Genomic DNA, 27,444 nt, shown 5'->3' on the forward strand with positions numbered 1-27,444 from the left:
ATTTTAATGCTTGACTGGTTGTCATACCACAGGCAATGCACGTAATATTATCAGGCCCACAATGTCACTTCCCGTCCTGTCATCAGGATTCTAACATTTGGTTTGTATTTCCTTCCCAGTTTCCCTCTGAAGAATAACATCCCGGAGCAGCAAAGGCTGAGATACACGACCCCCAGACACCAGGTCACGCCCTCTTACCCTGCAGGTAACACCAAGGACTGGTTGCTTTCCTGGAATGAATATTCGATGCCGAATACTGAACGAAACCCTTCAGCTCAGCTTTAGTGCTTCCATCCTCGTTTTTTAATTTGATGTCTATCTTAACGTGTGACTGGCACCTAATGAACAAGCCTTATGCTATTCAAGTCATCAAACTCACATGTCGCTTCCTGTCTTGTCATAACACTCGAAAATCAGTTTGCCACAGCCCAGAGACTTGTACTAAAAAAGCACTACCTTGGTTATATAAGCACATTCACAATATAAACCAGCAATCTGAACAAATTCAGGGCCTTAATTTAAACCTGCCACTATTCCTTAAAGGCTTCACATGAGAGGAACTGCACAGAGGCCCCTGATGGTGTTTAGAGGAACATTAAAGAATGTGGTAGATTACTCTGTGGCATGCGAGACAGACATATCTAAAATAACAGCACTCTTTGAATGCCGTACAACATTCTTCTGTAAGGCTGTTTGTAATTACGGAAGATCTTTAAGCAGGTACTCAAGTCCTCCATCACTCAATCCAGTAATGGCACAATGACAATTCACCAGGTAAATTCAATCTATACCATTATACTGAATGCGAATGGTGACCTGTTTTTGGTGTTTAACAAAACATGAGCCCCTGTTTCCCCCTGATACAACTGCAGTAGATCCTAATGGGGGTTACAGCAGCAGAGTTACATTCACTGCAGATTACCCAGCTCCTCCCACGCATTAAACCCACCTACCTGCGTCTTCATAGTCCCCACAACCCCACCATGTCGTACCCATTACACCTAGACAGGAGGGTGCTTCTGGGACAGGTACGTACTGAACATGAAAAATTCACAAGAAATGAAAGAAATCAAAGTCTAAAAATACATCCACAAAATAATATTTTAAACAATTTAGTATAAACTTTAATGAAACTGGCAGAACAACTCCAGTACTGATCCACAGTACGTCCATCATTTATTCATATTATCTAAGAAAAGTTCTGCATCCAATTCTGCCACCTTTGCTTTCACTGGTGGATGTTACCATTTACTTTACAGCATTGAATGGCCATTTTAACTTTAATTCATTTCTAGAGGACTTCACAAATTCAGTTCTAGCTAGTTAGAATGCCAGGTCCTGATATTGGAAATTCTATTTTAGTAATCTATCAGGAATTGAATTGTAACTAGTTATAATGCAATTTTAACTAGCTAAAATAACAACTTCTGATATCAGGAACTCAACTGTAACTAGTTTAATTAAAACTGAATTATAACTAGTAACAATTTAATTCCCAGTATGAAGAATTTGATTTTCGGCTAGCTCATCTACTTAAAATTGTATTTCTGATATCAATAATTGGCTTTTTGACTAGTTCAAATGAATTCCTGATAGACCTATCAGAAATTTGTATTTTAACTAGCTGAAACTGAATTACAACTATTTACAACTGAATTCATAACAGAAATCTGCATTTTAACTAGTTCAAATTCCAAGTCACCTTAAAATAATTGGAATTGAAATTATAACTGGTTAAATTTAATTTCTGATATCGATATAATGCATTTTATCTAGCTCGAGTCGAATTTCTGATATCAGAACTGTACATTATAACTAATTACAACTGAATTTCTGCTATGAAGAATTTGCATTCTGACTAGTTTTGAAGTGAATTAGTGAATTAGAAGTGTCTGGTTTATCTAATTTATCTAATCACATAATCTGTGCATGGTTTGTCGATTTATTTGTTGTTCACTAATAGCGAAAGAACAGGGGAGGAAAGTCAAAATGCTCCATGGCTGATGTCCTGCATAATTCGATAAGCACGTCACCCTCCAAACACGGAAAAAATGCAGACGCACGAAGCACCACTATACCCTCATTGCTTTTGTGCCAGAGACGACAGCAAAGCAGCATCTAAATGGACACGCTGCGTGCCGCTGTCAGAAAAAGCAGCGCGGTGAAGTGGCTCCCCCTGCTGCTCTGTGAGCAGCGCTACAGGACTAGCAGCCAAATCGCGTTCTGTGTCAGATGCGATTTGGTCAAGTGGCCTTTATTGTCATACATACAAACAAACAAACAGCAATTGACAAATGGAGGGTTTCACAGTACTTAACGTGCAAAACACAGAACAGTGCGAGGGGGGCTGTTAAAATACAAAGTGCAACCGGTGTGTAAACAATAAATACAGCAGCATAAAATGCTGGAATAAATTTAGAAGAAATTATTAAATAGATAAATGATAAATTAAAGTGACACAAGCACAGGGGGGTGAGTGTTGACAGGAATGGGTGTGCAGTAAGATGGATATCCTGACAGCCGATTGCTGAACCTAGCAGACCTGGCTCAGATGCTCCTATACTGTCTGCCAGACTGGAGTAGGACAGAGAGTTCTTGGGAAGGAGAGCAGGGGTCTTCTGTGATGGTAGGGGCTTTGCACGTCTAGTGTTTTTTGAAAGTGTCTTTGGTGCAGAGCAGAGAGGTCCTGGTGATTTACTCTGCTGTGTGTGCTATACACAGCTGTGTCAGGAAGTGGGGAGACCGTTGTCCATTCTTGACAATGATAGTGTTGACAGTCCAGGTCAACACTTTTGCCAGGTGTACCACAAGAGATTTGGTGCTCCTGACTATCTCCACTGCAGATCCCTCGATGGTCAACGGGGAGTGGACAACCTAGATATCTCCTAGATCATCTCTTTTGTTTGTTCAACGTTGAGAGACAGATTGCTGCTGCTGCTCCAGTCCGTAAGCTGTTCCACCTCAAGTCGGTATGCACACTCACAATCGTTGATGATTAGACCAACTGTTGTTGTGTCATCAGTAAACTTGATGATGTGATTTGTAATGTGCTGGGCAGTACAGTGATGTGCCAGCAGGGGGAGTATAAGTGGGGTTAGCATACAGCCTTGGGGGCCATCTGTGCCCAGTATGGTGGTGCTGGAGATGTTACCCAAGTGGACTGTCTCTGGTCACTCAGCCAGGAAGTCCAGGATCTAGTTACACAGAGGGGTGTTGAAACGCAACAGCCTGAGCTTCTGTGTCAGCTTCTGAAGGATGATAGTATTGAATGCTGAACTGAAGACAACTTGCAGCATTCTTACACAGGAGTCCTCATAGGAGTTCAGGTGGGAAAAGGCCAGGCATACAGCTGAGGATATGACATCATCAACAGGATGGTTGGGATGTCAGGTGAACTGGAGTGCGTTGTGTGAGGATGGAGTGTAGCGTTCATGTTCTCCATGACTAGCCTTTTGAAGCGCTTCCTGATGACCAAATTACCAGCCATGATGACAGAATTACCATAATTCAGAATTATCATAATTCTTAGCATAACCAGAATTACTTGCTGCATCAAGATTCAATGCCTCAAATAATAAGGGCAAGAAGCTTGAATGGAGTCTCACATCATACAAAAACAACGTTGAGGCTGAATCCATTCAATATTTCAGACATTGTTTCAGAGAGGCCGTGATCAATGGTCAGTGTCTTGAACCAACTCTGAGTTCATTCAAGACGTGAGATGCCTCTCTAGAAAAAGGTTTAACTCCACCAAGGAAAGGGCCAAGTCTCGTGGCTATGGAGGACAAGGTTGCAACATATGAAAAGTATCTTATGGCATACAGATACAAATCCAAGATGCTTTGACCGAAAACTTGTATTGTCCTACAATAAGATGGAAAACCTGAAGGGCTCCAAAACAGAAGAGGGTTTGCCGGGTTTGGAGAGCAACAGTGCTGTAAAACTGAAGAGACTCTCATTTACTTTTTAGACAGTGTACATCATTATTTACTATGTGCTAATTTCCGCTAGCATGTCTGTGAGAATCGTCGCGTCATGTTAGTATTAAATGCTAATGCCTTAAATACATAAATTTGCATTACGAATCCATTACATTCAGATGTCTTATAGCATTTTTATATGTAGGAAGTTGCAAATTTAAGTTCTGCGTTACTGGGAATGCATCAATACATTGTGATGTGTGATACTACTAATAATGAATGATATATCGAACATGCCCTTTTTTCCTTCAGATATTCTATGCATATCGACGTGAGCACAAGTATCATTTTGACCTATCAGATAGTTGTGACACAATCAGCTCGATCTAGTCATGCTTCCGGCCCTGCAAGTAAACAGTGCCATGTTAGCGCGGGTACAGTGCGGGTACAGTGTGGGTACAGCACAGGTAGGGCTCGGGTACGGCTTGGGTACGGCTCGGTTCTTGATAGCAGTGGAATAGCACCAGAAGAGTTGCCCCAAACTTCACTGCAGAGAGCTCTGATGAGAGTCAAAACTCATTTAAACATGAACTTGAACCATGGGGATGTAGTTTCTCCTTACATCAATATGGCAGAATTACCAGCTAAACCATGTAGTTACACCAGGTACAGATGTAAACATAGACATATATTTTCACTTACAATAATACAATGACAGTATTAGAATAATCCATCCATCACATAACCACTTATCCTGGTGGGGGGGTTGGAACCTACGCCAGCTGTAGGCCTGAAGTACACCATGGACAGGATGGACAACAACTGCTTTAAGAACATTTTCTCCCCCTCTGTGATCCAGCAACTTCCGACAGAGGGACGATACCCCACATTCATAAATAAACTGGTCAGAACAATACTTTCCAGATTTATTTTATTAATTTAATATTTCAGATATTTTATTTAGCCATATTTTTGCTTTAATGGTTTATGGGTACCTTTGCTTTATTTTGTGCTGTCAAATTTTATTATATGGTATTATATATATCACCAATTTTTTTAGGGCAAGCAAAAAACACTATGATAGTATCTTGACTGTTGACAGGATGTCAGGCTATAGTAGGGAACTTAGGCAAAGTCTTTTTCCATGGGTAGTAACATATGTTGTTCTAAAACTGCTGCTTGTATATTGGTTTCATAAGTTAATCATAAGAACCATGTCACACACTTTCTGCTACACATTAACCCCAAACGACAGCCGAACGCCGGTTAAGTCACTTTGGTCTGTGCAACATGGCCCGTTTTATTTATTATTATGTATTTAAGTTAGTTCACGCCCCACTAACTAATTGTCAAGTTCTCATTGGCATTCATGAAAGAGAATTGGCAACTGATTCGTCGAATTCTCCCCCAGTAACTCAGAACGCGGTTCCGATTGGTCTACCGTGTTGTCACTCATGTCACATGCCCCTGAAGGCAAAGGCATCCGTTTTTATTTCCTGCCAGCTGAAGGGAGGAATTTCGACCTCTCTAGGCAAAGTAAACACTAGCGACACACGTTAGTCGCAGTATTTATATAAATATACGTAAGGCACTAGTGTGTCAAAGATGGGAACTCGGGACGATGAATACGATTATTTATTCAAAGGTAAGAGATGCGCTGTCAGTATGGGCCGGGGGAGATACTATGTTCAGGGACCGTTAGCGCTGCTGCTAACGCTAACTAGCGCAGTGGCCGCCCGGAGCACGCGGGAAAATGTTGCTTTATTCACGTAATTTCATGTTACTACGGGTACCAGCGTTTATTACAACCTGTACGTGGAGAGGTGTTTGCCTGCGGTCCAGGGGCACTGTGTGTGTGGTGTTGGCGGTTAAGTGTAATAAATGTGCGGTTCGACGAACTCGGCGGCTAAGCTAACCGCGGTCCACCGCGGGATGGAACTGGTCGGCTGTTTGGGGATAAGTCTGAGTCCGCAGTAACTAGTGGTCGTAATCGATTTTTGGTGTAGCTTAGATGTGTGTATAGAAAAAAGGAAGTTGCTACCATTTAACACCCCCCACCCCCTAGTCATTTCACTACATAGAAGGGAGGGTGGCCGTGCGGTCTGCGCAGCTGCCTGACATGTACATACATTACTGCAAGGTCTCCTCCTCCTCATGAAGGGGCCAGAGGTGGGGGATCAGTGCTTAACCCCTGTAAGATCAGCAGTGTGTGGGTGTGGGCCCGCAGATCTGCTCCAGGGTGTGTCCTTACTGCCTCCTGCTCTTTGAATCGGTCAAGACGTACTCGGTTGGGGGGGGCATGACTCCCTGTCCCAGAGTCCTGCTTTCACTGCCCTTGAGATTGTCAATGAGTAGATATACTTAAACACTTGATTCTTATCTATTAAACTCATGGAAAGTTTAAAAAGGTACACATTTTTATTTAACTTCCTAATTAACCTGCTTGGTTTGCTATATGGTGGGTTTAAGGTGTACAAGTAAAGAGAGATTTCAGCCTTTAAATGTCAAATAAAAGTGATACATTGGCTATATTGTTTTTACATGGAATCGTACGTAAAAACAAGTTTTCTTGGGTCTTGTTTTTCTTTGTGAACCCCTGAGTATGTGAGCAGCACAACCCATGCATCCCTGTCAGTTACTCCTGCAGTGGTTTGTTTTTCATGTTTGAGTCTCAAATATATGAGCCGTGATTATCCACAGGCTCAGGACTTTCTGGGTCACCAAATCGCTGGGGAAAATCGGAGTCATCTAATTGCCCTTGGTAATGAGAGTACGGTTTATCAATAAGCCACATGATGATGTCTGTAGTTTGGATGTGTGTATCCTAATGGTGATCCTGTGCAGGAAATGAACAAGGTAAGGCAGGGTAAGCACACCAGTCACACACAGCAGGCAATTTAAAGTCACCAATTAACCTGAATTACTCGTCTTTGGACTGTGGGTGGAAACTGGATTGCCCAGATGAGATCGATGCAAGCAGGAGGAGAACATTCAAACTTATGTTCTCTGCGGAGATGCAACCGCTGCGCTGTGTGGTTGAGGGCATTAGAGGTAATCTCTCACAGCCCATCTCAAAGGTCACCTTTTATATGACATCAGTGTTCCTGCTCAGTTTAGCTGTTTGCATGGATTCCAGGCGATTTAACAGACGTCTGTTTGCAATAACCGCTCGTTCAATCAGATCTGCTAAGATTTTCAGCTTCCCTGAAGATCAGAGGCAGTGCAAACCCAAACAAACAGCACACTTTGGAAACAAACAAAAACACATTCTGCATTGTTTTCAGAGAATCTGTTTAAGCTAGCTTGTGTTCCAAGTTGTATGTAATAGGTTTTTAGAAAGAAAGGGATGAATTATGCATGCATAATCCACTGACAGTGGTACAGACCTGCTCAGCTGTTCTATAACTTTATCGACCTAAATGCAGTTAAATAAGACCTTGACGATGAAGGCTTTTGTACATGTGAGGCTGTGGGCTGCTTCTTCACTTTCCTTAAGATGAAGGCAGACATCCGACAGCAAAGTGCATCAGAGTTGAACACGAGCTGTCACATTAGACTTTTTGCAAATCAGCTCCCGCTTGGCATTTTAGCTGAAGCTACGTTCAAAATTTTATGGTCGATTCAGAAAATCTTATTTTGTGGCGCAGTATGAGATCTTTAAAAAGTCGTGGTGAAGTCATTTTAAGGTCATTTAGCTATGGTGACACAGCCCTCTAAATCATGTTAGAAGAACTAGAGATTGAAGTAGTGCAAGGAATTGCTATTAAGTTGGATTGGAGAAGGAAATTTTAGCTCCCTGTCTGCTGCAAATCCATGGTTATAGTCACTGGCTTGTGCTTCTATTTCATGAGAAGGGTCACCTTCTGGAGTTTTATCAGTCCAGCATAAAGGTGTAGTTCTTTAGTGTTACAGTAGCATGATATGCAAATACAATCTCATATCTCTGTGTCAAGATAAACATTTGGAAACAATATAAAACAGTAGCTGACTTTTTCCATCGCGTCTGATATTTCCTGAATGGGCTTTTCGTATGCTAGCTCTGACGTGATCGAGTTTTCTGTTGCCGGCAGTGGTTCTGATCGGGGACTCGGGTGTGGGGAAGAGCAACCTGTTGTCCCGTTTCACGCGGAACGAGTTCAACCTGGAAAGCAAGAGCACCATCGGGGTGGAGTTCGCCACACGCAGCATCCAGGTGGACGGCAAGACGATAAAAGCGCAGATCTGGGACACGGCCGGACAGGAGCGCTACAGAGCCATCACCTCAGCGTGAGTTTGGGATGGAGGCTCCTCAGATGGGGGAAGTCGCGGTCCTGAGACACACGGCTTCCCCTCAGGCAGGCCTTGTGTACCAGTAAGGTGACACACCTGTGCTGTCTGGTTACTGAAAGGGACAGATGTCCTTCCCCGTGTGACTCTTCCCACGTCCGTGTCAGGTACTACCGCGGCGCAGTGGGGGCACTGTTGGTGTACGACATCGCCAAGCACTTGACATACGAGAACGTGGAGCGCTGGCTGAAGGAGCTTCGCGACCACGCAGACAACAACATCGTCATCATGCTGGTGGGCAACAAGAGTGACCTGCGCCACCTACGGGCCGTGCCCACGGATGAGGCGCGGGCCTTCGCAGGTACTGAGCCCCGCAGGTTCACAGTTTGAGGTCAGAGGCACGTTATCCATTCCTGGCTCTCAAGCCTTTCTGCTGCCCAACACCAAGCTCTCTGGGCCTTGTTTCCGGTACTGATCACAGTTATCTCAGGCTGAACCCTTTGTTGAGTCAGACTAAATAATCTCTCTCTCTCTCTCTTTCCCTCCCTCCCTCGCCCTCCCCCACCTGCAGAGAAGAATAATCTCTCATTCATCGAAACATCCGCCCTGGACTCGACCAATGTAGAGGAGGCGTTTAAAAACATCCTCACAGGTATGGAGCCTGAGCTGAAGGTCACTGCATGCTTGCCTTGAGTGTTGGTGCCACACTGTGGGCATACGTGCGTTACGGCCACCTCTGTGTGTCAGTAGTAATCAGGCCCCTGCTTCCTCCTGCAGAGATTTACCGCATCGTCTCACAGAAGCAGATCGCCGACCGCATGGCCCACGATGAGTCTCCCGGGAACAATGTGGTGGACATCAGCGTGCCACCCACCAGTGATGGACAGAGAGGCAACAAACTGCAGTGCTGCCAGAACCTGTGACCTCTGACCCTGTCAGGACACCCTAAAACCCCAAATTCACCTCCCGTTGCCCCCTCCTGATTTCTATATATACCCTCAATTGTCTCTCAAGTTTTGTGTGAACAGAAAGGCCCCAACTTTTGTGTGTCCCTGTTTGCCCCCCTGTGCAAGTTCTTTATACGTAACATTCCTCAACCATTTTTTTTTTTGTCTTTTTTTTTTTTATTATTATTTTACCATAATGTTCCAACCACTATAACAATGTATGTGAGTAATGGGAAGATTTGCACTGATCACGTGACCTACTTCTCTGTGGGGATTGGTCGGGGGATCTGTCAGTCTGGAGGCACTGGCCACTCAGTAACATTACCTGGCTTCCCTAGCAAGAGCACACCTTAAGGTGAGCGAGATGTACTCAGACAGTGTCTGAGTAGCTTTAGTACGTTACGGTTAATCTCACAGGTAACATTTGTCACAGATGGACCTTTCCAGAATTATTTACTGTAAAGGCATCAGCCCCGTATGGGTAGCTTGCTTTAATTCCTTTGTGGACCTCTACTTTGCAGTTACACATATAAAGCTTAAAGATAGCCTTGGTAATGTTACTGAGGGGCCGGGTTAGTCACACTAGTTAAGATTGACCTTATGTTATCCCCAAATTAGTAGAAATGCCTTCTTGCATGCCTGCAGAATATGTACACTCATCTGTTGTGCATCCAGTTGGTTTGATTGATGTGGACATGACCTGCAGCCTGGAAGCGACACCGGGGGGGCCGGCCTGGGGCCTTCCACTTCTGGTGCCGAGGCTCCTTTGGGGCACGACAGTGGGCTTGGAGAAGAAACTTCCGGAAGGATTTGACCTAGCATAAAACTGTTGTGTTTTCAGTAGAAGTCTTTTATGATAAACCCACTGCCTGTTCTGCCTGTAGCTCGTAAAACTTAACCCCAAGTAAAAGTAGGTTCTGTTGGATGAAATTGTGGTGTGGCTTTGAGCCAAGATAAATCTCTTCTGCTTGTAACCTTTAAGGTATGTCCTCTGCATGTGGAGAAACTGTTCAGTCACAACCTTAAGGCTTGGTGCTGTGTGCTGTTCAAATGCTTGGCTGAGAGAGCAGAGATACAGTATCGCATGAATGGAGCATCACTTTCTATGCCTGGTTCTGTAAATTCAGATGTCCCTTGTCCCACATGGACAAACTGCACATTTATATACTAAGAAGGATGCATCTCCAGCGTATGTCATGTCTGTAACTTGGGAGATCCGATCTGTAGTAAATGCCTATGCACCTCGGACAGGTGATACGTTATTTGAGACTTAAAGGACATTAGGGAACTGACCCGCCGACAGTGAAAGTACGCAAACCTTTCACCATGCGGCGTTACATATCTTGGCAGAAGGTGCTGATCGATGCCTTTGAAAGTGCTGTATCCCATTGGCATGCGCCTTAACGACCTGTCATGATCCGCGCTGCTTCAGGCTGCACTTCCGGTCTGGTTCTGACTATTAAATATTCACGAGATGGGTGAAGCTGGTTGTCACGTCAGCTCGCCAGTCTGTGAAGGCAGGATCAGTATCTAACTCTCCAGCTCTAGAGCGACCAACTCTAGGATTTGCCCCAATTACCTATGAATCCTTCGTGACTGAAAAAGGTTAAAAGTTACCCCTAAAAATATGACAATTTTACCATTAAAAATAAAGACGTTCATACGGGTGTTGTTGCGCATGGATAGGAACTTAGGGAATTTGGTCGTTTATTAGCTATGTGCCTATAATCTGTATGACTGGTATAGTATAAAATTTTTGCGAAGAGCTATTTCTCGTCATATTAATATTTTAATGCTGTATGATAATCGCCAAGCATAGAAAGCTTTCAAAATGACAGTGCTTTTATAACATTTCCAGGATGCTTTAATGAAACGGAATATAGCACGATAAGTTCGGTTTTAGATGTCTGGCGGTGTCATGTCATTTACTTCTGCGTGCGTGTTAAAGCAATTCAACAGAAGCAATACTTTCCATGCTATTATACTGTACATAAAGTTCACTGGAAACGGTTCTGAAGCAGTTGTATGTTGTCTAGGCGCTGAGCTTTTGGCAGATTGACTCGTCAAGTGACTGGGTGTGTAGGACGCTCACCAAGCATTTTATTATTGGCTAAGAGCCGCTTTAGCTATTGCATAAATACAAAGCCTATAAATACAAATTACGCGTAGGGATTAGGAATGTGCGAATCGATACTGAAAGTATCGATTATTTCGGTCTTAATGCTTCATGATGAGAATGAATTCTAATGTTAAAAAATGGATTTTGTACCTGGTTATTTAAATGTATATAATATTAAGGAGCAGGGCACCACATTCTCAGAAAAAAAAGGTTAAAAAAATTGGACCTTTGTCACTGAGGCTGCACCCTCGTCCCCAAAGTACAAACAACAATAATGTACCAACAGTAATGGTACAAAAATGTTACTCAGAGTCCATTTCTGTACCTTAAAAGTTACAATTGACAGACCCTTGAGGGTACAGCTGCAGTAAGGTATATTTTTTTACCATTTTTTTCTGAGAATGTGGTGCCAGGCGAAGTTCTGGACACCCCCGTCGGCAAATTTTATCGTAAGAGAAATTGCGGAGTATTTTCAAACATTTCATTTTAATGCATCAAATTCAACTTCGTTGCGACATGGACGAATATTACACTTTATGTTTTGTGTATTTTTTTAATCTAATAAATATTCTTTTCAGTATAGACTTTGTTCCAACGGCATGATATTATCTTTCCATAAGTCAGTAACCTCTTAATTTTTAATCGAGCCTTTAATTTTAAAGCTATTAATTTTATCGAAATTATATAGACTGGTCATTCACATCGCAAGTTGAACATTTCTTCATTTCTGTGCTTTCTGTTGTTCATTATGTAAATAGGCCTATATATGCGTATCATTTAATTTGTACGTAGTTGATAAGTGCGGCTGAAAAATACAGTATCACATTGACGTGGTTCTACACGGTGTACTTGTTTCAGAGTAAAGCACCAACTGCGGTATACGACTTATTTGGTTATCTGAAAATCTGCACACTGTTTGCAAAGCTAGCTGTGAATTTTATGTGTGAAATTGGTCAGGGCTCCGTCAAAAACAAAGTGGTATAATATGGGAAATAGAATTTCTAAATAACGACAGTGATTGAAACGATTGCTTATATTGTATCAGATAAACATTTGAAATATAAATATTATTATTATAACGTGACTAATATACACGTAGGGGCGGAACTGTTGACTGTGGGTTCGAATCCCACCTTGCTTTGTATGTCTGTATGATCCCCTAGCGTCTCTTGGGTTTCCTCCTGCACTCCAAAGAAATGAAACTGCCTGCAATTCGTGAGCGTGCGAGTCAGGCATTCTTCTGCTTTGTGCCGTGTTACCAGGGATAGGCTCAAACCCTCGTCCGGAATAAATGATTGGGAGATGGATGAGTGATATACATGTATTAACAACGACGTTGCAAAAAGTTTTAAGCGTCGAGGAATATTACAAGTCTAAAAACATTGATGATAATAAATGCATTTCCCTCTCGTACAGCTGTAATGTCTTTCATTCAATAGGTTTTACAGCAAAACAGCTGGAGACGTGCGATTTTGAGCTACGCAGACTATGCGATTCTCCAGCGCATCCTCGAAATCTAGCAGACGAGAAGCAAACGAGTTTACGCTGGTAGCGTAGAACGACGCGGCGGGAGGAGCTGGTCGTCTAGCACTTAGCCAGCTAGCTAACCGCTGATCACAGCGCATTAAAACACATTTATACGTCTGCACTGAGTGTATCTCATTGTCACTCGTAAAACTAAATAAGAGAGATGTAGCTATCCGGTAAGTATATATATATACATATATAATTACGATTCTGTCAGCTCCGATAGACAGTAGCTGTATATGCAGTTAGCTTGCTAGCGATTACGACTATGGTTACTGCTATAATGGGTAATCTGTAATGGCAGCCTTTGGTCATATTAATGTAGTGAGAATATTCCTTTACCGTTACTTGTGGATCGCCGTTACCTTCAAACTGTGCTCGGATATTAGCGGTGACGGCTTACGGACTTGCGCCAGCAAAGCTAGTCGGCTAACGCCCCGGCCGGCTGCACGGGTAGCTTGTATAAGCAGCCGTGGTCGCTTCACCCTAGGACGGCATAAGCCCCGGTTCGAAGAGGCCCGTGGTAGCCGGTGGGCTCTGGGCGGCGGGGCCAGCAGCGAGCCGCCACTGTCAACCGCCGGGCGAAGTTGAGCTCAACGGCTAATTGTTAGTGCTTCTAACTTGTTAGGACAATTATTAATGTGCATCTAAACTGAAACAGACAGAGATCGAGTCGAAAACGGGGCTTTGGACCGACATCAAGGCCTTATTAAATACATTAATTTGTAGTCTTTTTATCCTGTTTAATATTACCGCTCAGTCTGTCTGATAAGCAGACAAGTTAGAGGCTTGCTCTTGTATTGCCATTTACTTTATTTAGGAGCTGACATGACGTGCTATTGATCTGTCACTGGGCATGAGGTCTTTTGGAGCACATTTCCCATCACTGGACAGTGTCATCACTTTAGTGCCGTCCCTGTCACCTATGGGGTGGTGCCAAACACGCAAACCTAGTCAGCTGTCAAAACGAATTGTCTCAAGACCAACGGAGGCTGACTGGGTGAGCTTTAAACGTGTATTGCCGTCCTCTAACCCACTTTATCTTCCGAAGGCCTAGAGATACTCCACTTAAGACCCAGTCCCCAGGGGGAGCGCTCCCCCGCCCCCCCCACCCCCGCCGGCAATACGGCCATGACAACGGGAGAGTGCTGTCACCTGCCGGGGTCTCTGTGCGACTGCATGGCTGGTGGGGACGTGTCAAAGGGCGTGGGGGAGGCCGACGTGCAGCACGCCCAGTACGTCACTCAGGTCACCGCCAAAGACGGGCGACTGCTCTCCACAGTCATCCGGGCTCTGGGCATGCAGAGGTATCCTCCTCGCCGTACGGCTGGCTTGTCGTGAAAATTGGTTCTGTGTCACTACTCTTACTTGGTTAACGGTTAAGATTCCAAAATGCCTCCCCCTATCTGTTGATGTTACCTCCAGCCAACTGGATTAATGGTTATGGTTCCGAAAAGGCCATCGCCCTGCCTGCTTTTAGTGTTAATCAATCCCTGCCTGTTGGCTTTGCTGTCTCAAATATTCAAATTCTCAAGCTGTTTCTCTTGCAACCCTGGGATGCAGCGACGGGCCCATATGCCGCATCTGCCATGAGGGGGGGATCGGCGAGGGCCTCCTGTCCCCCTGCGAGTGCACAGGCACGCTGGGGGCTGTCCACCGGAGCTGCCTGGAGAAGTGGTTGTCCTCCTCGAACACCAGCTACTGTGAGCTCTGTCACACAGAGTTCAGCGTGGAGCGCCGGCCACGCCCCCTGACAGAGGTAACCACGGTTACTGCCTCGGCCTTGCTCATTGGCCTTTTCCTTCTTTAACGGCTGCCTCCCCGCTGCCCCATCAGTGGCTGCAAGACCCCGGGCCGCGTAACGAGAAGCGGACGCTCCTGTGCGACATGGTCTGCTTCCTGTTCATCACTCCGCTGGCAGCCATTTCTGGCTGGCTGTGCCTCCGTGGGGCCCAGGACCACCTCCACTTCAACAGCCGCCTTGAAGCTGTGGGCCTCATTGCTCTCACCATCGCTCTCTTTACCATCTATGTCCTGTGGACCCTGGTGAGGACTTTGCTCTTGGCAGTCGTGGTTTTTCTGTGACTCTCAGCCTTGCAAATCTAGCTCTCCCTGTAACTAAAGCAAGACAAACTCATGAATCCTCAACATTGAGCTCGCCGGTGCCCCCTACAGGTCTTTTTGGTCCTTCCAGGCCTCGACACATTACTTTATGCTTTGTGTCACCCTCTTCTGCAGGTATCCTTCCGCTACCACTGTCAGCTGTACTCCGAGTGGAGGCGAACCAATCAGAAAGTGCGCTTGCTGATTCCCGATGTCAAGACTGCCTGTTCTGCCCAGCATTCCTTGCTTTCCACCAAGCTGATGAAGATGACAGCGGATGAGACCGTTGTATGAGACAGCTCAGGCTGCCATGCATGGCTTCAACCTCTCCCTTTCTGTTTTCTTTTAAGATTTATTTAATATATTACAGCACTTACTTTCCCCTTCCCCATCATTATGGCCTTTTTGGGGCTCCTGAACATGGAGAGCAAGGTGACATGATACTGAGTGACAGCTGTCCCCTGGTTTTTATAGCCAGAGGTGGGGCTCGATCCAGTGTTGACAAGGTGCTTTATCCCTGCGGGACTGGCGCCATATTCATCCCTGTCTCTCCCGAGGAGCCGATTGCTGGAGATACCTGTAACCTCAGCAGAACACTTTGGATTTCAGAACAGGCCCATTCGTAGGGCAGCAAATGTCGATGTCACTTTAGTTATGCAAAATTTTATTCATGTTTTTTTTTAAGTGGTTCTAAGAAACCTTATGGGATTGTGCTGTGTGTGAGCCGAGGGTAAACTTCTGCTTTTTAACCCCCCCCCCCCCCAATCCAGGCTGTGAGGAAACACCTGTCATGACACAGACACTGACCCCCCCCCCCCTTGCCCCAGGCATCTCCCCCGCAGATCACATGCTCATCCTCAGCCTCCTGCTATTGTCAGTGTCCTGCCCTGAAGTTCACGAACACCCCCAGCTCACGCTTCCCCATTCCCTCGTCCTCATTGCTTGTCCAACTACCTTGTGTTGCACTGTTCTGCTGCCTAGTTGTGTACATTTTCCCAGGACAGGAAGCGCTCTGCTACGCCAAGTCTTACTTCGGGACGTATCCTCGCCCCGCTGCCTTCCTCAGTATTAAACAGCATCCTGCAAGTTGCCGGTCAGTGTGCATGGACACATTGTCTTGCTAGCTTACTGTAAGATTCCTCTACACTACATTTCCCAAAAGAGACTCTGAGTTTTTAATGAAATGTAAGAGTGGTATGAAATGTAGCGTGATTAGTAATTCTCGATGTCACTGTACAGAATGAACAACCTGTAAGAAACACTACAGTTCTTTTTCCTCTGGCATCCTCCAGAATAATCCACTTCTCTGACCCCTGACCTTCTCTTCAGTAATTCACTGCCTCTGGTGCACAGTTTACCTTGGGTCCTATCCGCAGTGTAAGAACCACTCAGCTTTACCTTGTGCAATTTGTGCGAATATAACCATGCAAAGCCTTCACATGTTTACACACATTTGTGTCTGGGACATTGTCGAAAGGGATTTTTGGAGATTGTTTCAGCAAAAGGCTTTGGCTTCAGGCCCTGGAATTTCCTTTGAAGGAGTCGATCTTGATCCACCAGGTTCCGAGTGATGATCGCTAAAATAACTGGAATCCACTTCGGAGTCCCATTTTTTTAAAAAAAGATTTTTAAATAGACTTTTTCAGAACTGAATACGTGTATGTATGTATGTATGTATGTATGTCAAACAATGGACATTTGATAATCGATGTTTGATGTTTTCTTATTTTCTGAATTTCCCTTTTTAATAGTTGGGTTTGCATCTCCACTGAATGGTATTTGCTATTTAGTGGTATTAATTCATGATGGACAAAATGATGCCTCATGAACCATTTGCTGTATTTTTTGATCCCACTAGATGGCGTTCTTGGTATGCTTTGGGGCATGCTCTGTGCCCTTTTTTGAACAGAGAGCTCAATACAGCAAATTATTTATGAAGCATCATTTTGTCCATCCTTAGTATTAATACACTACATCTGAGGATGGAGGCATGTTAGATGACCCTTAATTCTCCTGGGGGGTGTTATGTTGTGTGACTGTGTTTAAGACGTGATGTGGGTGTGTGTGGGTGTGGGTGTGTTGGTTCATGCTCCCCATTCACTTCACCTAATGAGCTGGAATCCCCCGATGTAGCATTTCGCTGTGTTTCCTCTGGACTGCTGCACTACCGTAACTCTCCATAGATGTTTTATGAACTACGGCCTTCATGTGAAAGGCCTACAGAACCGTTCCTAACTACAGTGACAGGTCAAATTCGCCTCCTTATGGACAAAATGCACTTACATTAACCTAATTATTAGTGTTGCGCTCTTTAAAATTGCTGTGTGACCAGTTTGTTTTCAGATGTTGGCTCTCATGAGTGTGAAATATTTGTGAATATTGTTGAGGGTGGAGGTATTCAGGTTTTAACATATATGTTGTTTAAATAGTATTGTTAGTGTATGGAAACGCCGCCCCTTTGCACAGCATGGGCGTGTGGCCCGTGCCTCGTTATCAGCTGTCATGAGCTGCCCGGCCGAAGCCAACAACATTCTGCAGACCTTCCCCTAAAACAGTGTTTTCCAATCCAGTCCTCAGAGACTCGCAGCAGTCCACGTTTTTGTTCTCTCCCAGCCCTCAGCAAATATGTGCACTGTCTGGCAAGGAGTTGAGAGGGAGTAAAAACTTGGACCGTCTGTGGGTCCCCAAGGAATGGGTTGGGAATTACTGTCCTAAAACATTTGGCCAGCCTGAGCGTTAATTCTTTGTCTCGCGTCACATGGTTTGTGGTGGTACTTTATATAAAGTTTGTGGTGGTTTATTATTGTTTTTTAATTTTTACATTCGTATCTTACCTATGTCACTTTTACCTGTATGGTGGGGGCTGGGGGGGGGCAGAGATTGTAACCGACATCTTGATTTGTGACAGATTTGCTGACCGCTTCAAAAATGAGTTTGCCCACAAACAAAACAGTGTGCTCATCGCTTTTGTATTTTGTGTGTGATGTGTCCCAGGGGTCGTTCAGGACCGTTGAACATAAGAACATAAGAAAATTACAAACGAGAGGGGGCCATTCGGCCCATCAAGCTTGTTTGGGGGGAACTTAACTAATAGCTCAGAGATGTTACAATCTTATCTAGCTCTGATTTAAAGGAACCCAGGGTTTTAGCTTTTGCTACACTAGCAGGAAGACTATTCCATACTCGAACTACACGCTGTGTAAAGAAGTGCTTCCTCAAATTTGTTTTAAAATGTTCTCCCGCTAATTTCCACTTACAGCCACGAGTTCTAGTATTTAAACTAATATTGAAATAGCCATTTGACTGAACAGCATCCAGACCCGTTAGAATCTTATAGACCTGGATCATGTCCCCCCTTAGTCTCCTTTGCTCAAGGCTAAACAGATTCAGCTCAGCTAACCTCTCCTCATAACACATTCCTCTAAGACCAGGAATCATTCTCGTAGCCCTCCGTTGCACCTTTTCTAAGGCAGCAATATCCTTCTTAAGATATGGTGACCAAACCTGCACACAATATTCTAAGTGGGGTCTTACCAAGGAATTATATAAATGTAACATCACCACCCATTGAGTTGGGGCTGTTATGAAATGCTAACGTGGTACAATATGATAATGATTCATTAAAATGAGTCACATCCCCTTATAGGTGTGTGGGGTCCTGCTCTGAGTCACATCCCCTTATAGGTGTGTGGGGTCCAGCTCTGAGTCACATCCCCTTATAGGTGTGTGGGGTCCAGCTCCTGCTGTGTCCAAGCCTTGTTTTTCTCTTTGGCTGATGTTCTGCATTTGGGGTTTGTGGGACAAATCAGAACAATTTAAAATTTGCTTAAAACACCAAAGAATGCGTAACCTTCAATGGACGGTACTGAATTCATTTAGAGGAAACGGCTTTATTAAAAAGGATTCATTACTGATCTTCACTATTCTGAAAATATCTTACATTAATGAATTGGAGTCTCTAGTTTGATCACTGGTTTAGTTTCACTGATATTTCCCATGGAGTACAGTGATTTGGGTGTGACAACAAGCAGTGTCTAACGTCTTATTTACAGTGAGAGATACTGAAATAGAACTTAGTCAAAGCATGTACAGGTGTGTTGTCTTTGGCGTTGAGAGAGAGCACCACCTAGTGGATCCATTTCCTCATACACCCTCCGTGGCACATGAATGCATTTTAAACCTACTATCCAAATGTTCATAGGGTGGAATGCTGGGGGTCTTCGTCCATTATTAAATGACGCAAAAATACGACTTCATGGGACAATCAGGAATGAACCAAGATGCCACAATGGACATAAGTGGTTAAGGGTTTACTGGTAATGCCGATCCTCGAGCAGTAAACATTTCAGAGGAAATGCGAATGTCTTATTCCGAGCATTTCAGCAGAAAATCAGTTGGGCAGGAAATTCAGATATTTTGAGTGCCTGGTTGTTTTTGTAGAGATATCTACAGAATGGGGGTCATGGGGGTGGTTGAGCTGAGAAGTTTCTGGCAGTGGAACCCTGACAGTGTCAGATTAGACAGGACCAGGTTGTCTGGTCTATGGCTGCAGGAAGCTAAAAGTGCGCAGAGTGAAAAATCTTGTCCTGTTTCCATTTCCATAGCATTTCCACAAGTAGAAGTGGATGCACAGGATAACCCTTACTTATGCACATTTTAACAGGAAATCTGTTTTGGGAAAACTACTTTGTTTAGCTTTTAATGTCTCAACGACTATCTGTTGTGTTCATATCTGTTGCCAAGCTTTTTTTTTGGATTGAAGGAGTTAATCTGTCACATGCAAGGCATACAGTCAGATTATAACCTGCAGTGAAATGCAAGGTGGTCAACTCTGTCATAATAAATGGTGATAGCAAAATAAAAACATTTAAAGTAACAATATAATGAATATGTCATAAGAAAAGTTATACTCTTAAAAAAGAAAAACACCAGAGATGTGCACCACAGATGAAATAAAGTGTGAAGTGCAAAATTGAGGAGAGAATATGAATTAGAAGTGTCAACTAAGTGTTAAGTAGTCAGTTCTCACTGAGACAACAGAAGCGCTTTCCAGACCTCAGCCTGGTAAAGAGGCAGTTGTTGTGTCGCTGCAGATTTTGACAGCTTTGCTCATGCATAGCGTAAGGTAAATGTCCTGCAGGGAGAGCAGATGACCCTTACAGATGTGTTCTGCCCTCTGCAGCGCTTTACAGTCCAGAGCAAAGCAGTTACCAAACCAGGCTGTGATTCCTGTGGTAAGGATGTTCCCTGACGCTAGATGTGCAGCCCAGCACCAGCTGCAATAAGTGTGTGTTATGTGATTTGTGCCCTGTGTTTTCCGGTATAGGGTCCAGGTTCACTGTGACCGTGTAAGCTACTGGGTACAGTGACTGTGGATGTATTGATAGAAGCTAGTTGCTGTGACGCGCGCCCCCTAGGGTTTAATTCATTTCTAAGCTGCAGCTTCAACAGTTCTGGAGTCTTGGTACTTGTTCCATTTACTCTTTACATCTGCATTACATTTCTCATAGAAATCTCTATTTTTTTACAACCACAAAAAGAAAAATTCGCCACAACTAAACTGATTAAACGTTTTCATAGATCCCACTGATATATGAAAATTGCAGTTGAGCATTTCGGTCCCGACGGTGCTGCTAACGTTATGCCCGTAAAAAAAAACTGTTCCGGGATCTGTTGTATTAGTCGCCTCCAAGTGTGTAAGATAAGCATATACAGAAGCGCACCGATCCCAGGTCGGTCACTAAGGACGCTTGGTTACCGGCGCCGCCGAGTCGACCGAACACAAAGCCAATCCCAGAATGCACTTCGTGGGCGCTATTGAAAAGCCACTTTCTGCGCGGTGCAGCCGCCATTTTAGCAGTGGAGATCCAAGGGACCGTTTCCTTGGCTTACACTGGTGAAACGTGAAAAAACAAAGCGGGCTTTTCCGTTCGGCGATTACCGATTATAAACCCTCAAGAAATCCCGCGAAGGTGCCGCGTGCGTCACCCGCCGGTTGTGAAGGACTCGTCCATTTTATCGTTTCAGGAAGATAACTGCGTCAAGATGTCGGCTGAAGCAGCGGCTGAAAAACCGGGCCCTGCGAGGTGAGCTTTGCCGGTTGCAGGCCTTAAGGCCCCCCCTGATCTGCGGTGTGCAGAAGGGGACCCACAATCACGATCCATGCGTGCCCTAATATCGCATCCTCGCCCCCCGTTCTGTTTTTAGCTTGTTAGCTTGATTCTGATCGGTACTTTATGGTATTATAATTGATGAAGCGCGCAGCCAGTAACATCTTATTTACGTTATATATTATTCAATATATGTTTGCGCTCGTTTATGTCGTTTTCTTTGTGCTTTTAAAGTAAAGGCAGTGTGATGGGGGTGGGGGACGCCGCTTCGTGCCGTTACATTGGGTCTGGGCGTCTACCCGCAGTCCACGCGTCTGAAATCCTGTCTCCTCACAGTGGGATGAACGGGAAGGCGGTTAACGAGACACGGAAGGAGCGGCCCCAGAAGCGGGGCGGCGGCCGCTTCGAACCCTATGGGAACCCATCCAAGAGATACCGGGTGTTCGTCAGCAACATCCCCTTCGACGTGAAGTGGCAGGCGCTCAAAGACCTCATGAAGGAGAAAGGTAATGTGACCTGGACGATCGGTTGCAAGTAGAGGCTCGTTTAGAGGAGCCCAGCAAGCCTCCGGTTTGCCAGGAGGCGGATACAGACCCCGTGGAGAGGAGGGGTGGGGGGGAGAGGTTGAATGCTGTTCACGCTAGAGGAAAGGTTTTTGGGGTGCTCCTCTGAAGCAGAGCGAGCTTTTCAGGTCTTCCATTGTGATGATCCTCTTTGCCTTTAAGGCTTGTGAGAAGGGTGGTCTTCAGTGTGAATGATTCAGTTGCTTAAATTGGGCTGCATGTACCTTGCTGGTGGAAATCTCCATTCTTCTCAAAGTCGAAATTTTGGATGTGAGGTTGCAACGCTAACCCACTGCTGGATGCGGTGTTTCGATTTGTCTCCTTCAGATCCATGCGGAGGAGGAATCTCATAGGCGCCATCCGGTGCTCGATTCCGTTACGTTTCCGTGCCGACTTGGATGAGTCGGGAATGGGCTTAACTTGCAGTTTTGCGTTCGGTTCCTCGGCGCTCTGGTCATGTAGTATCACCTCCTCCAGCAGATGCTGTTCGATTCTGAGTCACCTTGGCTGTTTATTTGCAGTATTGATTTTGAACAGAATCTCAAACGTAAAGAATGCTGGTTGAATCAGTCTCATTTGGCTCTCAGTAATAAGTTCTCATTAATGGATGCTCGTTAAGATCGAAGAAGGTTCCTGAGCTTAACGTGGGGACACTCGCAGTTGAAATCTAATGCTGTTCAGAATGGTGTAATGTGCTGAGTGTGGAGCGTGACAACCCTGCGTTGATTGTCATGATTCTTTGTAGGACTAAATTGCGTTCTCTCTTTTTAGGTTTGCCACAGCGAATGTGGTTACTGGCTGATGCCACCGCAGAGCTGTTCCTCAGTGACATTGGACATGTTAGGGCTGTTTGGGGTACAGGTCTACAAAGTTTAGCTGCTTCTTAAACTTGTCCTTGTTTCAACCTTTGGGTTGGTCCGAGTCCAGATCCCTTTACATTGCTGGATAATTTTCAGGGTTTTGGCTGTGGTTTGGCAATGATCTGTGTAGAGTCCTGCACTTGAAACAAACAAGCTGTTGGCTGGACTAATCGTTGTGCGTTTTGTCTTCCACTCGTCTGAGTGGACAGGTCAAAAGGTTAACTTCTCCGATGACCGTCCAAGTGGCCACGGTGTTTGAATTGCTTCCAGTTGGTACTTCCTCGCATGCTGGAGTAGCTTGGATATTTACAGAATGCAGGCTGGATGAGAACTCAACCTGGTTTTCTGCAGTAGTTTACCACTTGGCCGTGGTTCCTAGTCTTGTGGGCGGGAGTCTCACATTCAAATGGTGGTGGATGACGGACTCGTTTGGAAGAGCAGAGTTCCGTAGTCTGCTTAAATTTTCCATTTTGAACAATGCTTTGGGGTTGTTACACAAGGGCATGTTAAGGAGTCTTTTAACCAAACAAGCCTGCTCTTTGTAGACCTGTACCGGCAGTGTTGTGTAGCTGAGGTGCAGTGGGGAGCTCTGGAAAGTCCAGCCGCGCTTGCTGTCACCGCCCGGCTGTCGATGTCTGATCTAAACCCCACTGTTCTCTTGGCTTCTCTCCCTTGGTGTTTGTCGTCTGGAATCTGATTTGTAGTGGGTGAGGTAACATACGTGGAACACTTAATGGACGCAGAAGGCAAGTCGAGGGTAAGTGCCAGAGACGAACATCCTGTTCGCAAGCTTGAGTTTTCTTTTACCATCATATTTGTGGGTGATCATACCTGCAGAGATCTGGAGCGCGACTTGTAGGGGATCCTTGGTAGACCCACTTTCCTGTGGCAGAATACGCTTCCGCTATGTCCCTTAACGAATAACGTCATGGAGGTTTTCCATTTGAGGGTGTAGCTCTGATTTGCTGTGCCACCTAACCCGTGAGCCCGCCAGTGGGCACTGGGTTCCTGCTCGTTTGTCGGGTTTCTTTACGGGGACCAAATGGGATCTGAAGTGCCAGTTAGTTTATCTGGCTTTGCCAAATGGTGTTACTGTTGCCACTGAGTCGTGCAGTAAAATGAAAGCATGCTCTGGCTTAGCAATGTTCATGCTTTCCATGAGATCTTCTCATGCTGTGGTACATATGGTGCTTAGTAGAGTGTGCTAGTCAGTGAGCTTTTGTAATGAGTCAGGCTGAGGTTGTTCGGACAGTGGCTGAGATAACTGGGGGATATTACTTTGGAACCGTCAAAGCAGATGTTTAATTTCAGTTAATGTGCATGAATGACTTGTAAATGTCTTCCATTTTCTATGAGATTTCCATATCTAATAAAGCATTTTTTTTTTCTTTCATTGCTCATTATTGGTGTCTTCAATGAAATCAAGGGCTGTGCGTAAGTATGCTTATTCTCTGGTGTATCTCGAATGTTTTGCGGCCTTTTTTGAGAGCTGTGTGTGACTGACTGTGTTCTGAAACAGGGTTGTTGAGTTCAGGACTGAGGAGCTGATGAAGAAGGCTGTGGAGAAGGTCAACAAGCATGTCTTAAATGGAAGGCCTCTCAAAGTGAAAGAGGTGGGGCTTGACGACCACTGGTTAGTCGCAGCCATTTCTGGGCCCTGTTTCTGGATGTCCTGTTGTAATGCTGGTCTTAACCCCCAGTCTCTCTCTGCAGGATGTGGATGGTGAATTTGCACGGAGAGCTGCCCAAAGGGCTCAGGGAGGGGGCCCTCCTGGTGGCATTGGGATGGGTGTGGGAGGGATGGGTATGGGGCCTGGTGCCCCACCTATGGTTAACATCCCCCCCAGTCTCCTGAACAATCCCAACATCCCCAACGAGATCATCCACGGACTTCAGGCTGGAAAGATAGGCAGCACAGTTTTTGTGGCCAATGTAAGACGTCAAAGGCGGATGAGCTTGGTTTCACGAGCCAAAGGTCTTGGGCGTGTGCTGAGTCTTTGCTTTGCGATTGCAGCTGGATTACAAGGTGGGCTGGAAGAAGTTGAAGGAGGTGTTTAGCATGGCCGGTGTTGTGGTGCGTGCAGATATCCTGGAGGACAAGGACGGCAAGAGCCGAGGGATGGGCACCATAACGTTTGAGATGCCTCTAGAGGCTGTGCAGGCAGTCTGTATCCTTTGTGGAAGATGTGTGGTGCCGTGCATGTTTCCTGTGTTTGGATTTGCATATACTGTCTTCACTGTAGCTTTAAGTGTGGCCCTTGACCGGTCCCTCAGCCATGTTCAACGGCCAGCTGCTGTTCAACAGGGTCATGCATGTCAAGCTGGTAAGTTGTCTGGTCTCCTGAAGGGACACCACCGCCCACACTGATCCAAATTCCTTAAGTTCTGCTGTTCCTGTTTCAGGATGAGAAGTCGCTGCCCAAGGATGACTTTGTCCCCCAGGAGAGACCCCCCGCTCTTCCCCGTGAGTTTAATTTGCATCCTTTTTTTTGTGGCCGTTCAGGACTATTTGCTGACTGGCTTCCTTCCCTGCAGGTGGGCTTAGTGGTATTGGCCTGGGACTGGGACCAGGCGGGCAGCCCATTGATGCCAACCAGCTGAATCGAGGGGGCAATTCTACAGGGATGGGGTCCATGGGCCCTGGAGGTAATACTGTCTTGGTCATTGGGCTGTGGGGTTGAAGGTTGCTGTTTGCTGTGTGCTGATCACCTTTGTCTTGTAGGAATGGATGGGATGGCCTTTGGTGGTATGGGCAGAATGGGAGGTATGTAATCAGCCTGTGACGTCATAATGGCAGACCCCCATCTGTCTTGGCATATGAAAATAACATTACCTGGGCTTTGTTTAAGGAATGGACAACTTTGGGGGAGGAATGAACAACATGGACAGATTCGGACCCTCTGGAATGGGGCGGATGAATGGTGAGCCGGACGCTTCTGTCTGCGGTACATTTCCCTTCAAATTCAGCATCTCCTTCTTTGGCTGGGCAGCTGTTCTGAATGAGTTTCAGTGAATGTGCATCTGTTCTTTATCGCCAGACATGGACCGTGGAATCGGTAGTGGATTTGACCGGGATTTTGGCCGAAACGAGATGGGAATGGCTCGCAATAACTTCAGTGACTCCTTTGACAGGGGAATGGGTAGGTATTGAGGTGCTTTTATACACATGCATGGACTGGGCCTGTGGTTGAATGATGATGTTTCATACAGGTTTTGACTCTAGTGTTCACTGCATACTACTGGGGTTTCCTGACATTTTGGTTCTGTCTGCCTTTCAGGTAACTCCATGGGTATGGACCGCATGGGCTCTAACATGGACCGCATGGGTTCTGGGATGGACCGCATGCCAGGAATGGACCGGATGGGCATGGACAGGGTGTCTGATATGGACAGGATGGGATCTGGCTTTGACCGGATGGGATCTGGTCTTGACCGTCTAGGGCCTGGTATGGATCGGATGGGATCTGGCCTGGACCGTATGACCTCAAATGTGGACCGCATGGGTCCAGGTGGGTTTGACCGAATGGGCCCATCCAACATGGACCGCATGAGTGGGGGGATGGACTTCATGTCTCCAATGGGCATGGATCGGATGGGCTCCAACCTGGACAGGATGGGCTCCAACTTTGACCGCATGGGTTCCACTGGCATCGACCGTTTCCCCAGCACTGGGATGGACCGGATGGGCTCCTCTGGCGTCGGGGGCCAGTTCGACCGACCTTCAGACCTGGATCGGGGTGGCTTCAGTAACCCCTTTGGAGGAGTTGGGGGTGGAGGGCCAGGTGCTGGGGCCAACGCCAGGAAGAGCTGCCAGATCTTTGTCAGAAATGTGAGTGATAAATCTTGAGCCCACAAGTTGTTGGTCAGTGTGTTCAGTTTATTGGTACCTTAAGGCTGGTTTAAACTTGTGTAGAGGCTGCATCATAGGATGCACTGCTATGCATCTACTGATTGCATAGATTCTACGTAGAAATAGGTGTAAATACGTGTAAATAAGTCTTTAGTCTTGCTTCCACTTTGGCCATTCCTGGCTGAGTGTTTCCTACACTAGCCTGTATTACCAGGTTTAGATACTGTGCTAAATACTTTCTCCTCATTTTGAAATTGAGGATTGGGTAGAGCCCCTGTCTGACCTCTGCATTTTCTCCACAGCTTCCCTTTGACTTCACCTGGAAGATGCTGAAGGACGCCTTCAGTGCGTGCGGTAAGGCTGCCGACGTGCTTATTCACTGCGGCCCGCCTGCCTTGAAGGGTACGCAGCCCAGAGGTGACATGACGTTCTCGCGCCCACAGGTCACGTGCAGTTCGCCGACATCAAGGTGGAGAACGGCAAGTCCAAGGGCTGCGGAGTGGTGCGCTTCGAGAACCCGGAAACTGCCGAGCGGGCCTGCCGCACCATGAACGGGTACCGGCTGAACGGGAGGGAGATCGACGTGAGAATCGACAGGAATGCATGAGCCTGGCCCTGCTCCCCCATGATTTAGTTTGGTTGTGTGAGTACTCTGCCCTTGGTGTAACTTGCCTCCAATTTTAGTGACCAAATATTTTTTTTTAAATGCTTTTGATTTCAAATGCCACCTTCTCTAAGGTGTTTTGATAAATTCCAGTGTTTGAGACTTCATCCTGTTCTTAAGTTCGTACCTGGCATTCGAAAAACATGCAAAGCTCTCTTTGAATAAATACCATTTGATTAAACAGATTCTGGTGGGTGTTTTGTGCCTCTGTGTTGTAGCTCAGAATGTGAATGTGGCTAATGCTGAATTGTTAGGGTGAACGGTCTGCCTGCCAAGTTGGGAAGAAACTCCTTCGGAAGGTGAACGTCTCCTGTTCTGTACAACCTTGAATGTGCTGCAGTGTTCAGAGTCTCCTTTCTCCTGACAGCTGCTGCTGTTACATGATGCCGTTTCTCCCAGTCCATGCGGGTGCGTTGCACAGGATCGACACCCCTTGGAAGGCTCCTTCATTCCTCACAACTTCATTTTTGAGCCCGTTAAAATTTCAGCTTCCATCTTTAACCCTGGGGAACCCA

General features: G+C 45.6%; 3 protein-coding genes across 4 annotated transcripts; all 3 read left to right on the forward strand.

Annotated features, from left to right (window-relative positions):
- The first annotated feature begins 5,376 nt into the window (after positions 1 to 5,376).
- LOC111847606 (ras-related protein Rab-11B-like) lies at positions 5,377 to 12,081 on the forward strand. The gene is made up of 5 exons (XM_023818953.2): positions 5,377 to 5,565; positions 7,991 to 8,186; positions 8,354 to 8,547; positions 8,758 to 8,838; positions 8,964 to 12,081. The coding sequence occupies exons 1-5, from the start codon at positions 5,526 to 5,528 to the stop codon at positions 9,107 to 9,109; spliced, it is 657 nt and encodes a 218-aa protein (XP_023674721.1). The 5' UTR covers positions 5,377 to 5,525; the 3' UTR covers positions 9,110 to 12,081.
- Positions 12,082 to 12,787: 706 nt separating this feature from the next.
- On the forward strand, positions 12,788 to 17,847 carry LOC111847605 (E3 ubiquitin-protein ligase MARCHF2-like). The gene is made up of 5 exons (XM_023818952.2): positions 12,788 to 12,955; positions 13,831 to 14,086; positions 14,343 to 14,538; positions 14,616 to 14,825; positions 15,018 to 17,847. The coding sequence occupies exons 2-5, from the start codon at positions 13,911 to 13,913 to the stop codon at positions 15,174 to 15,176; spliced, it is 741 nt and encodes a 246-aa protein (XP_023674720.1). The 5' UTR covers positions 12,788 to 12,955; positions 13,831 to 13,910; the 3' UTR covers positions 15,177 to 17,847.
- Positions 17,848 to 20,790: 2,943 nt separating this feature from the next.
- Positions 20,791 to 27,114, forward strand: hnrnpm (heterogeneous nuclear ribonucleoprotein M). 2 transcript variants are annotated; one of them, XM_023818890.2, is made up of 16 exons: positions 20,791 to 20,968; positions 21,329 to 21,498; positions 23,120 to 23,172; positions 23,842 to 23,849; positions 23,935 to 24,028; positions 24,129 to 24,347; positions 24,430 to 24,583; positions 24,690 to 24,739; positions 24,819 to 24,879; positions 24,951 to 25,061; positions 25,138 to 25,179; positions 25,265 to 25,336; positions 25,454 to 25,555; positions 25,694 to 26,244; positions 26,568 to 26,619; positions 26,709 to 27,114. In XM_023818890.2, exons 1-16 carry the CDS (start codon positions 20,928 to 20,930, stop codon positions 26,870 to 26,872), a joined length of 1,944 nt encoding a protein of 647 aa, XP_023674658.1. In that variant the 5' UTR covers positions 20,791 to 20,927; the 3' UTR covers positions 26,873 to 27,114. The 2 variants fall into 2 exon arrangements, with proteins under 2 accessions (XP_023674658.1, XP_023674659.2); XM_023818891.2 differs by lacking the exons at positions 20,791 to 20,968; positions 21,329 to 21,498; positions 23,120 to 23,172 and having other exon boundaries at positions 23,280 to 23,849; positions 25,265 to 25,360.
- Positions 27,115 to 27,444: the final 330 nt, after the last annotated feature.

The sequence above is a fragment of the Paramormyrops kingsleyae genome, chromosome 21, assembly GCF_048594095.1.
Source record: "Paramormyrops kingsleyae isolate MSU_618 chromosome 21, PKINGS_0.4, whole genome shotgun sequence".
Lineage (NCBI taxonomy): Eukaryota > Metazoa > Chordata > Actinopteri > Osteoglossiformes > Mormyridae > Paramormyrops > Paramormyrops kingsleyae.

Coding starts and splice junctions, on each gene's coding strand:
- LOC111847605 (XM_023818952.2), top strand. CDS start 13,911: ATGACAACGGGAGAGTGCTGTCACCTGCCGGGGTCTCTGTGCGACTGC. Junction 14,539..14,615: donor GGCCACGCCCCCTGACAGAG/GTAACCACGGTT, acceptor CTGCCCCATCAG/TGGCTGCAAGACCCCGGGCC. Junction 14,826..15,017: donor TCTATGTCCTGTGGACCCTG/GTGAGGACTTTG, acceptor CCTCTTCTGCAG/GTATCCTTCCGCTACCACTG.
- LOC111847606 (XM_023818953.2), top strand. CDS start 5,526: ATGGGAACTCGGGACGATGAATACGATTATTTATTCAAAG. Junction 5,566..7,990: donor ATACGATTATTTATTCAAAG/GTAAGAGATGCG, acceptor TGTTGCCGGCAG/TGGTTCTGATCGGGGACTCG. Junction 8,548..8,757: donor TGAGGCGCGGGCCTTCGCAG/GTACTGAGCCCC, acceptor CCCCACCTGCAG/AGAAGAATAATCTCTCATTC.
- hnrnpm (XM_023818890.2), top strand. CDS start 20,928: ATGTCGGCTGAAGCAGCGGCTGAAAAACCGGGCCCTGCGAG. Junction 21,499..23,119: donor AGACCTCATGAAGGAGAAAG/GTAATGTGACCT, acceptor TCTGATTTGTAG/TGGGTGAGGTAACATACGTG. Junction 24,029..24,128: donor GGCCTCTCAAAGTGAAAGAG/GTGGGGCTTGAC, acceptor CTCTCTCTGCAG/GATGTGGATGGTGAATTTGC.